The 12,881-nt window shown below is 39.0% G+C and overlaps 1 protein-coding gene across 2 annotated transcripts in view; it reads right to left on the bottom strand.

Moving 5' to 3' along the window:
* Positions 1-1,217: 1,217 nt before the first annotated feature.
* The window catches only part of ankrd50 (ankyrin repeat domain 50), an 88,263-nt gene continuing 76,599 nt past the window's right edge, over positions 1,218-12,881 (bottom strand). For both annotated transcript variants that reach the window (XM_043674086.2, XM_043674085.2), the window contains exons 4-5: positions 7,295-10,863; positions 1,218-3,249 (exon numbers count right to left, since the gene is read on the bottom strand). In XM_043674086.2, the coding sequence (XP_043530021.1) occupies positions 7,298-10,863 (3,566 nt within the window). In that variant the 3' untranslated portion in view covers positions 1,218-3,249; positions 7,295-7,297. The remainder of the gene's footprint in view (positions 3,250-7,294; positions 10,864-12,881) is intronic.

Genomic DNA, 12,881 nt, shown 5'->3' with positions numbered 1-12,881 from the left:
GTATGGAAACAGGCCCTTTGGCCTAACAAGTCCACATTGACCCCCCGAAGAGTAACCCACCCAGCCCCATTCCCCTACCCTATATTTACCCCAGATTAGTGCACCTAACAGAATGGGCAATTTAGCATGGCCAATTCACCTGACCAGTACATCTTTGGATTGTGGGAGGAAACCGGAGCACCAGGAGGAAACCCACGCAGACACAGGAAGAACCTGCAAACTCCACACAGACAGTCATCCAATGCGGGAATTGAACCCGGGTCACTGGTGCTGTAAGGCAGCCGTGCTAACCACTGAGCCACCATGCCAAAATCTCTATAACAAAATCTCTTGCTCCTCTAAAAATTTTGTGGCTATCAGTAAGGGGAGCTTACGCAAGCAGTGCATCAGAACAACAATTTTCTGTTGAAATGTGACTGGAATACATGAACGGGGGATTTCGGAGGAGACACAGAAAGAGAAATAATTCAGAGAACAAAGTCAAGGGCAGAGTGAAATGACAGAAGGATAAGACAAAGACAGAAAGGGATAAACACTGACTAAAAAGATCAAGCAAAAAAACCCATCAGCTCTTTGTGGAAGAAAGACCCACCCAGATCAATACAATGAATACAACAGAAGCATAAACACTTGGTACATCAAAATGTTTTTTCCCCAATTTACATCTGTAGCAATGGTGGAAACACAGTAAATGGCTAATTATTCCCTTACACAATTTAACCAAAGGTTTTAATGAAACTGCTGTTTCTGAATTGAAGATTAAAGGAACCCTGTGAAAATCCTTCATCTCCTACAAAACCAACAGACCTATGAGGAGCAATATCATGGGTGCAGTATTAGATTTTACAATTCCAAATGATTAGCAATTATAAATTTTTTTGTCTTTGTTATAAAATAATTATTGGGAGAAATAGAGGCTGAGAGAAATATAATAACAGGGATGACATTAATACAGAACATTCTGAATCAACTGTATATTAAATCAAGTTTCCTCACACTGTCGGCTTCAATTATTGTGCCTACTATGCATCAGAAGGAAGCTTGGAAAATCATAACTTAATAGCTTGATTTTTAGAGGGCCTCTCTTCAAATCAGACAATTAATGATCCTTATGTTTGTTGTCCAACAAGTTATTTTTCCCATTTCATTCTTCTCTGAAACAAGTCCATAAACTGCTTAGTCAACAATAACATTGTTGTTAAATTAAAGTCAATCTGCTGAAAAGCAAATATATTTATTAAGCACTTTACTATACACAGGAACTTTTGCTCAATATAATACAAGAAATAAAATAAAATCTTACAATGCAAAATTCAATGTACAATAAAGCTATTTACAACCAAATACAAAAAAAAGGATTTAAGGGTAAATCTAACTAACTGAAATGCAGTTAAGTGACTATTTGAATAAACAAAATAGATTTGCATAGCAAAACAAAACTGATTAAAAAAATACAAACATACAGAATTCAAATCCTGCCTGGTGTTAAATATAAGGGAACATGTTTGGAGGGCGCATGGGCCATTTGTAATCCTAAACTGCTTTTCTTTCAACTGAATCAACAAATTACTTTGGATATTTTTAGCTTAATAGAATCAAATAGATGGTTATACAGTTAAATCAGAAGCTCAGATCCAAAAGAACATTTTTTGACTCTTTAAGCTTTCATATTCAAGTAATTCAATCACCCCTTTGAACTAACCCTCCTTATCCATTCCACCCAAAGCATGGTGATTTGAGATACAGATTCAACATACTATTTACTCATGACACCAATCTGGGAATTTTCTCTTTACAGCATTTGCATTGCAGGGACATTAAACAAATCATATTTCCAATGAGTTCAAAACTAAATATTAATGTCCAAAGCTCCAAATTGAGTCATATTCTCTGAAAGTTTTAGCACCTTATGAATAAATCTGACAACTGGCCAATGATAATAAGGAAGGCATTTATAAAACCTAATTAACAAGAAAGGTAACGGGTATCATTTGAAACTTCAAGTACATTCTTTTTGAGTAATAAACACACATGCTGCCCATGATGAAGCTGTGTGTGTTTATTATTCATACCTGGGCTCTGTTTAGAATTTGGGGATACAACAACATGATCAAGCCTGCAAGGCAAAGTCAACACTTTCAAAATCTGAAACTGCAGTCTGTTGATCAGACAATAGTCCCACAGGGACAAAAATACTGTATTGGAGTACAAGCTTCTCTAACTTTTCCCATAAAAGGCTACATTTAATACTCATTCAAAACATACATTGATTTGGCCTTGGAATCAGCTCATTTTCTAATTATGACCATGCACTACACCACAGTTGTCCTGCCATCTAGGTCTTCAATATCTTACACCTTTTTAAGCTTACACAAAAAGTCACAAATGTACAGCAAGCAACCAGCCTTTCTGTAGCATGTTACAGAGCTGGGTGCATTCTGTCCTCATCTGCAACAGGAAAGAAAACCACACAAAGAAATCAATGTATGCTCTTGTACTCCACTATAATTTGTACATCCAACCTACATTAAGAGAAAAAAAATCTCCCTTCAAAAACTGTACTCGACCTGAGGTCACCCTTTGTGTATGTGTTTATGAATCCAACAGAATAACAGAAAACAAAATAAGTATCAGACCAACTGGGTTTCCAAATCGTTTTCAGTTTTATGCGGAAGATTCTGTAATGTCATCTTATCAAAACAATTTAATGGGTCCAGGGAAAAGGTTCTATGCATACGCATTCTATAAATGTAGATCTGAACCCATAAAAATAGATGGTGCGTATTTTGCTACAATCCACAGATCGCATCTTTAATCAGAGGACATCAGCAAAGCCTTGCTTGATTAGGTCAACATTCTATTGATATTAATCAAATTCTAGCTTCATTTTCAGCATGCTGAATTCTTCTCAATGCATCATAAAATAGCAATAGTTGTCATGATGTAATTACTATTGTTATGAAATTACAAATTAACACAAATAAATATATAAAGCATATAAATGGCTATACTTAAAGACAGACTCAAATTTAGGCACAGTTATTTTGTATTGAACATTTATGCGGTAGTAAGACTTCTCCACTGCTGCTTTCACAAAGCGAATGTGCTTTCAAGACTGATATTGGGTGACTTCTTCAAATCAGACTGATGATCCACTGAGGCTGCAATTGGTTCAGTGTCTTTCCGTTCCAGCAGAAAAATATGATGGTAACTAACTGCTGCGCTTTACTGAGCTCCATTAGATTTTCTCTGGAAAATGAACAATGTTTAGATTTAAATAAATTAATGAACTACCAGGATTTTTTTGAGTTTGTGCATGTTACTATGTGGGATCCTGTGATTAAATGTAATAGCAACAATTAACTTCAGTATTCAGAAATGAAATCCTGGGTTATTTTGCTTTCCAGTCCAAGGTAATTGACAAAACATATTGCTACAGCAATTACGATGAACTAATTTATTGACAAGGATGTCATACTTGGAATCTACATGGTCTTTGTGGTTCAGTTCTAAAATGGCCCCCTATTATCTATCTCAATAACCAGGCAGTGGTTATAACACCAGTAATACAACATATTGGTGTTATGATGATCATTGACAGATGTAGATTTATGATACGCTAGCTTGTGGAGACAGTGTTTATTCATCTAATTAGAGGCATAGAATCATAGAGATGTGCAGCACAGAAACAGGCCCTTCGGTCCAATCCGTCCATGCCGACCAGATATCCCAACCCAATCTAGTCACACCTGCCAGCACCTGGCCCATCTCCCTCCAAATCCTTCCTATTCATATACCCATCCAAATGTCTCTTAAATGTTGCAATTGTACCAGCCTCCACGACTTCCTCTGGCAGCTCATTCCATACCCGGACCACCCTGTGTGAAAAGGTTGCCCCTAATTAGTCTTTTATAGACCAGTTCTAGTGTTTCATCTTCTCCCAAGAGAATTGAGGGGTCAAAGACAATTACATTAAATCCAACACAAGATAGAACTCACTGACAAAAATTCAATTTTAAAACATGAACTGACCTACATCTCTAACCATACATATATACAAGCCAAATATATTTTCAACAAAAATAAATCAGAGCATCATGTCAATGGAATCTGAAGATACAGGAAAGCTTGACTTTTCCTGACATGGCTTATATAGAATTTCTCCTGATCAGTCAATATGATAATTCATTCCTCTGTTACAGTTAAGAATAGATTTATAGACTTCTTAAATTGCCTCTTGGTTGTGCATGGCACCGACAAGGCTATTCATTATGCATTCCTAGTTGCCTGCGGTGGTGCATATGGTACTTCATAAATCATGATGATATAACTGATCACATGTCCTGTATCTTTATATGCAGCAATGCCTTAATGTGCAAAGTAAATCAGTACAGACTATTTTCTCTGACTATTCCTTTTGGACAAGATGACAAGAAAGAGAATTTTAAGAATATTCACACAGCTCTGTTCTGTCAATTATGCTATGCATTGAACCAACAGCTATGGTCTATAGAAATCAGCCAATCATTTACAAATCTAGCCATTACTGACAGTAACAGTTTTCTTCAGTTCATTAGTATGTACTCAAGAATTTGAATTAAACACATACCCAAAATAAGCCCATCATATTTTCCTTCAATAAGAATTTAAAATAGGTGACATATCAGTAATTACCAATATGAAGGAAAACAAAGTGTACACTCACTTCATGTGTTTAATGCTTAATACATATTTTTGTCTTTCAGAAGAGTGAATTGAAGAGAACATTCAAAAATATCTTTTATCATCATTATTTTCACACCCCATAATGATTCAGAATATGTGATAAGAACACTGGTATGTAGAAAAAAAAAGTGTGCAATTTTATTCTATCAGAAAAGGTTTACTAGGATGTTGCCTGGTATGGGGGATTTGAGTTATGAAGTAGGGTTGGACAGACTGGGTTTGTTTACACTGGAACACAAGAGGTTGAGGGGTGACCAGATTGACATTTAAAAGATTGTGAATGGTATGGATAGAGTGGGAAATATGAGGTATTTTCCCAGGGTGAAGGGGTCAATTACTTGGGGAGAGGGGTTCAAAGTGTGAGGGGGAAAGTTTAAAAGAGATGTGCAATGCAAATGTTTCACACTAAGGGTGTTGAGTGCCTGGAACCCGTTGCCAGAAGAGATGGCAGAAGCAGACACAATAGCAGCATTCAAGGAGTACCAGAATTAATACAAGAATAGGAAGCAAATAGAGGGATACGGATCCTGTAAATGAAGACTGTTTTAGTGTGGAAAGGCAAAATATGTCAGCGTAGACTTGGAGGGCTGAAGGGCCTGTTCCTGTGCTGTACAGTTCTTTGTTCTTAAAGGTCTACCATCCAGAACCTTGTCGAAGGTCTTGCTAAAGTCCATGGAGACAATATCTATTGCTCTGCCTTCATCTGTCCCTGTAAAATGTTTCTAAGCAGCTGCAGACAAAATGATGAGCATAGTTTCTTCACTGTGATGGCTCTGGCCTCGGGTTCCAACTGGGGTAGGGGGCAGCCCAGAGCCATGAAATTGACTAAGTGGACTTTGTCTTAAATTCTCTTTTTACAATTTTCTCTTTTTTGTATTATATTATTGTGGAAGTATTGCTATTCTGAAATTTTTATTTATTTAACTAATTTATTACTACGATTTTATTATTTTGAAGGTCCTTAACGTTGGACTTATTATTTCTCTACTTTGAATTTTTTTTCTTAAGAATTTGTACTCAAGAATCTGTACCAAGGGACCTTTGTACCTAAAATGGCACCGTAAGTGGCGACTTGTAAACTTATCACTGTACTCATTTGAGTACACATGGCAATAAGGCCGATCCAATTCATGACATTCAGGCTAATAAATTGAAATTTGAGGCAAACTATTTGAAATCCTAGAAACCCGTCTTTTTATTTGCCCGGAATAAAACAGTGCATCCCCAATCTTGCATTTTGTGTAAAATTCTGGAAGTTCAAGAAATTAGTGACTAGCGATTCCACCAAAGACATAGGATCTAGAAAATCTGTCAATGATGCAGCGTGCATTATGTCATGTCCTAAGTGGCAGAACATGAAGTAGCTAAGTCAGCATAAAGTTCTTTAAAAATGTACAGTAAATTTTTGAGAGATACTTGCAGATTTAAAGACAAGAAAATTCCTGTTTGCCTGAAAAGTCTTCCTGCTTCAAGCTCTGCCATTGCCAATACCTAACCTTTCCTTTTAATACCTTTCTGGATGTTCAGTTTTGTGGTGGAGAGAGGAGCTATACCTTTACTCCAAAAGTGACTCCAAAATTCACTGCTATTATTCAAATGAAGCTCAATGACAAATATAGTTTGGATCACTGGTGAAGTTCATTGGATAGTTAGAGGTCTCACTCTGTACACTGTCTTTCTGTGAACATGGTGAAGGGACGCTTAAAAATCTCCATGGAAACAAAATGGAATATGTATCTGGAAATTTTAGAACCATTCTTGGCGGTTCAATTATAGCAGGCTTATTGTCAAATTTGGTACAGAAAGTTGCATTATCAGTTATAATCACCAGGGTTGATGTTATAACCCACCAGGGCTGAGTTAGCTATCTCATTTGATGAATAAATCTACTTGTGTTGAATCTGCATGCTCAACCACATTAAAGATTTCAGAGAAAAATGCTTACTTTTCTTACAAGCTTTTAATTGTGAACTCAATTGCATGATAGCATAAATTTATTTTTTGGCGGTACTTATAAATATCTTAATAGATCAGCTAAAGAAAGGTCCAATGCCAATTTCTCATTTCTTCCACTGGTGAGACATACTTCCTTCTTGGGGGATGCTCAACCATGAATATCAGCAGAAGCTAGGATTTGATATCTGGATCTCCAAGCTAAGATTGTAGGGTTCTTAAGGGAAAGGATTTTGTTTTCATCATCTGGCTGGTAATCTGCCAGAGTATACTACTTTTCCATTGAGGAATTTAAAATAGGTCAGGTTATATCAGCATAGACTTAGGCAATTAAGCTAAATATCTATCCCTTATACTGGAATGCTCCTGCACATGACATGCTTCAGACTGAAGTATTCCTCTATCAGAAATAGCTCTAGAAATATGAAAGTGAGCTTGATCCAGATACTGCTCACTACTGTTATTCTGGACATATTGGCTCATAAAGTAGATCAAATTACACTGAACAAAAAGAGAAAACTTTACCATAAGAAAATTAAACATGCTACTCTTTAAAGCTCTCATAATTTAAGTATTTGCATCCATTAGATTTACATACAAATGAGCTTGACAGTACCTGCTACAATGGTGTTTCCTTCTTGTAATTAAAGCTAGGATCTGTCCCCTCAATCTGTAATTTTAGGGCTTGCTTCAGACTTAGTTCAGTCTCTGCTAATGGATAACCTTCCAAACATTCAGTATGTCCCTTCTCCTGTCCATTCTTTGGAACTGCAACCCTGCCCAGGAGAACAGGATTCCCTTGTAAATAGTTTGGATTTGTCATTATTCCATTTCTTTTCTTTTGTTCCCCATGTTGCTGTATTAAGAACTGTTGTTGAGCCCTTGAAGTTTCCTGTGCACTGTGTGGAATCAGTATCTTACATTGTGATTCAAGTGGTGCTTGCTTTAATGGCACTGCAGTATTCTGTATTATTTTATTTATGGCTGTTCGTTTGTCTAGTTGTGTCATTTCATATTCCAAAACCTTTGGCTGAGGGCAGTTGTTTTGCTTGTTTTGGGCTGATCTCTTCCCAGATGAACCAATTTTGGTGGAACCTTCACTAGGTTCAATATGTCCAGTTTTACCACTTTTAGAAGATCTCACATTGGGTTTCATTTGTCCCCATTCATACTCACTAGTTGGAGAACCAGCATGCTGTCCTATGGATCGTGTAGTAGATGAGGGACTTACAATAGACTGCCTGCTTCGACTACGTGGTAATGAATGCTGCTGTATCTGCTCTGTGAATGACATACCATGGAAACTGTCCATGGGTACAGTCTGTGCAGTTGCTGTGGATGATGTTGTTCGAAGAGAGGAGTTTTTAGAGCTCTTCAGTGAATTATTAGACAGTGAGGACTTCTGTCGATCAACTGTTGAATCTGGAGATTCAGAGGGTGAACTGAAAGGGTGTTGAGGACCATTAGAAAAACCACGTATAGCAGACTGCAAGTCACCTCCACCAGTACTGCCAGAGCTATTCGATTTAATTGTTAAAGAGTGCATTTTCATAGTGACAGACTGAGGGGCTGCCTGTTCCATTGTGTGAACTGGAGAAGGGCTACATCCATTTAGACTCGATGCCCCATACTTCTCCAATAACTTTATAATCTGTGTATGGCCACCTTTTGCTGCAACTCTCATTGCAGTCCGTCCAAATTGATCTGCATGATTTGGATCCGCTGAGTGTTCCAGTAATGTTTGAACAACATCTACATGTCCTTCCTGGGCTGCAATACAAAGAGCAGTAGCACCTTGATTGCACGTATGATCTACCAATGCTCCATGGTCAATTAGCAACTGCACAACCTTCACATGCCCCTGCCATGCAGAAGATTGCAAAGCTGATCGTTTCTCATTGTCAGCAGAATTGACATCAGCATGGTAGTTTATCAAAAGTTGGGCCATTTCCAAGTGCCCTTGCCAACAGGAGACATGAAGAGCAGTTCTCCCCTCTGCATCTGTGCTTTCCACATTTGCTCCATTTTCTAGCAAATACTCAGCCATTGCTAGTTGATTTTCAAGTGCCAAAATGTACAACGTTGGGCGGCTATCAGCATCCTTGTAATTCACATCGGCTCCATGGCTCAAGAGCAGTTCAACTATATCACGATGACTTTCTAATGATGCAACACGCAATGCATTTCTACCATCGTAACCCCTCTGATCCACATTGGATTTGTTTTCAAGCATAACCTGCACACAGTCATAATGGCCCTCCTGTCCTGCTAGTATTAAAGGAATACGACCATCATTGTCCACCTCATTAGTCCGAGCACCTTGTTCGATAAGTGCTTCGCATACTTGTCGGTGACCCTCAAATGCAGCCATATGTAATGGAGTCCAACCAGCATCATCCCTATGATTCTCATCTAGTCCTCTGTCCAGCAGAGTACGCACCACTTCTACATTTCCTTGTGCTGAAGCTATACTCAGAACTGTTCTTCCTTCACTATCAATAGTATCAACAGCTGCACCCCAAAACAGTAAGGTATTTACAACTGATGCATGACCCATGGACGCAGCAGCCAGAAGTGGAGTACGACCATTGTTATCAGTGTGATCCACATCTGCCCCTCCTTCAAGAAGCAAATCAACAACATCCACATGTCCTTCATAGGCAGCGACTAACAAGGGAGTCATACCATCTTTGTCACAGTGGTCAACCTCTGCTCCTCGGTCAATCAGTAAGCTAACCACTGATGCATGACCTTTGCTTGCAGGGACACACAGTGCAGCTACTGACAGAGCTGTTCTACCATCCACATCTTCATGATTGATCTCTGCACCATGATCCACCAGATGTTCTACTATCTCTTTATGTCCCATATATGCTGCTGCAATAAGTGCAGTCCTTCCTTCATTATCAGCTTTGTTAACCTCAGCTCCATGCTGGAGTAAATTGAGAACAATGTCCTCATGTCCTCCCCATGCTGCAGCCCTCAGAGCAGTTCGACTGTCTGCATCTGCACAATCTACCTTTGCTCCAGCATAGAGAAGTGCTGATACCACCTCTGTATGTCCGCCCCAAGCTGCTGATCTTAATGCAGTCCAGCCATCTTGGTCAGTGTGATTTATGTTAACACCATGTCCAATGAGGCAATTAATAACCTTTGTATGACCTTGCCTAGCAGCAAGTGTAAGTGCTGTCTGTCCATGATTATCTTCAATTTCCAGATCAGCATTCCTAGATATCAGGAGATTAACAACATCCAAATTGCCACTGTAGGCTGCACTACCCAATAACGTTCTTCCATTTGAGTCACTCTGATTAACAGAAGCACCATTATCTAGTAAAGTTCGAATGGAATCTTCTCTCTCCAGAGCCTGGCGTACAATACAAGATGTGCGATCATCGTCACTGTTCACATGAGCTCCTGCTTTTACTAAAAGCTGCAGTATTTCCTGCTCTTTAGGAACTATCGTTGACAAGGCTCCTTTCACAGGTGTGCCATTCCAGATCATCCACAAGGCCAAGTGATGTGGCTCTAACTGCAAGTTAGAATTAAGCAGGTGCAGTGCAAACTCTTGTACCTCCAAAGGGGAAAGTTCTTTTGCACGGCATGTATAACTCATGGCAAGCATTCTGTGACCCTCTGCTGCATTACACAAATATTTCTGTGTGCAGTGCTTCACATCGAGCAACCACTCTGCAAAACTGTAATGAAACAGAATTTTAGTGTTTCCCAAGCCATCTATAAGAACTTTTGATAAAATATCTAATTTCCGTTGAAATTCTTCAATTGTCATGGTTATATTTTTTGTCCACACTGCATGATATAATTCCAAAGTAGTTAATGGCCTACAGGCAGCCAAAATTACATTTAGAATAGGTTGCACTTTGGCAAACTGTTTTCGTACAAAAAGCCTTTGACAAAGCCAAAGATATAGTCCATTCAATGTTCCTGGAATATCCCTAATCTCTCGCAGCATTATAAAGCTTTCCACCACTCCATCAAGGACACGTTCAAGATAAAGAAAACAGCCACTGCTTTTAATATGGAGCTGGTTTAACATTTCAGCTGTTTCTTTTGTCAGGTGCTGTCTTAATGCTTCTTCCTGGTCCAGACGATACAAGATATACTGCTGTACGTCCTTTACAATGTAGGCTTTACGCAGATCATCCAAGCTAATTTTCCGGAAGCCTGAAAGATAAACAAAGAATATGAATAAGCAAAGGTTTAACGAATTATTGATTGTCTCTTATAAAATTTGCTTTTGCACAATTTGATACCCAACTAATAACCATCCTGTGTAACCCTTGCAAGCATCTGTCCCATCTGCAATCTCCTTTTTCAAATTTTTTAAACCTCTTTCTCTCACCTGTTTTTCCATCTCCCTAATTAAGTTTTCTATGCTGCCACATCAACCAAATGTCCTAATAAAAGCCAGAAATAATATCTGCAATTATGATCATGGCACACAACCCCTCTTCATCCTTCTTGGACCTCTGTAAATTTCATGACTTCTCCATTTCCCTTGCAATGCCAGACTGCATGTCTAACACACATCTTGGATGAGCTTTAGATTAGATTAGATTAGATTACTTTACAGTGTGGAAACAGGCCCTTCGGCCCAACAAGTCCACACCGACCCGCCGAAGCGCAACCCACCCAGACCCATTCCCCTACATTTACCCCTGCACCTAACACTACGGGCAATTTAGCATGGCCAATTCACCTGACCTGCACATTTTTGGACTGTGGGAGGAAACCGGAGCACCCGGGGGAAACCCACGCAGACACGGGGAGAATGTGCAAACTCCAGACAGTCAGTCGCCTGAGGCGGGAATTGAACCCGGGTCTCTGGCGCTGTGAGGCAGCAGTGCTAACCACTGTGCCGCCCACAAATACTGTAATATTACTATTCATGCCATTGCTTTAGCTTATCTGCTTGAAGTACTGAAATTCCCTCCCTAAACATCTCCATTTTTATCTTCTCTTGATAAAATCTTCCTTGAAATCAAAGATCCTCCAAGTAGAATTCTCCTCATCCAGTCTTAAGGGGGAGACCTCACTCTTATTTGTTTCCTCTCATTCTGGTTTTCCCCATGCTTAAGAGACAACAACTGCCATACCCTCCCCCATATCAACTATCAAGTCTCTTTTAGGATCTTACATGCTTTATTCATATTCTTCCTTTTGTTCAAACTATCAACTAGTTACACGAGCCACAGGAGTAACCTTTCGCTATTAAGCTAGTCAGAAATTTGGGCAATGCCTGCAGGAAAGGCTTGCCAATGTCACAAAATTATCTAGGAAGCATTTAAATCATATAACATCAATTAATTCCCTCCATTTCCCAAAAGCTCTGAATTTATTTCATTAGTCAGTCAGCCAATATAGAAGCATAAAAAGCCCAAGTTTCAAATCACAAGTTGTGCTTTGAAAATCCAATAAGACGACAAACAGGTACATTACACAGAAACTTGATGCGCTCAGTTAGGGCAGAGAAAATCGACTAGCATCAAAAATGCCTGTTCCTTGTTTGGTCAAGCAACCTGGAAAGGAGAAAGTGAGGTCTGCAGATGCTGGAGATCAAAGTTGAAACTTTATTGCTGGAACAGCACAGCAGGTCAGGCAGCATCCAGGGAACAGGAGATTCGACGTTTCGGGCACAGGCCCTTCTTCAGGAATGAGAAGAAGGGCCTGTGCCCGAAACGTCGAATCTCCTGTTCCCTGGATGCTGCCTGACCTGCTGTGCTGTTCCAGCAATAAAGTTTCAACAAGCAACCTGGAAAAGCATGCATGGATGAAGAAAATGTCAGGCTTATCCATGAAGCAACCTTTCTACCACTAATATGGTATAATCTGCAATATTCACAAATATTTTGACATAGCCAAAGCAGTTTAGGGTGCCAATTGCTTATATGTTAACATACAGCAAAATGGCAATAGGTGTACATGAGAGGAGACATTCACCGATCCTTGTGCTCCATAATGAATCAAGTAGGTCATAATACAGCTCTCTATGCACCAGGATCACTAACAGTTTTGTGAAATACAAATTTTCCAAAGAAGTAAATTCAATGTCATGCATATTAATCTATAATAAATATCCCCATCTCAAATGATATAAAAAAATACACTTAATAATGAGATGCAGGAATAAATGGCTGAAAGTGAATACAGCAAAGTCATTTAACTGTAAATTTTAGCATGGT

The sequence above is a fragment of the Chiloscyllium plagiosum genome, unplaced genomic scaffold, assembly GCF_037043375.1.
Source record: "Chiloscyllium plagiosum isolate Xiang-an unplaced genomic scaffold, Cpla_swu_hap1 HiC_scaffold_36, whole genome shotgun sequence".
Lineage (NCBI taxonomy): Eukaryota > Metazoa > Chordata > Chondrichthyes > Orectolobiformes > Hemiscylliidae > Chiloscyllium > Chiloscyllium plagiosum.
Note: the sequence above shows the minus strand (reverse complement) of the source record. Positions and strands in the feature narration are given on the sequence as shown.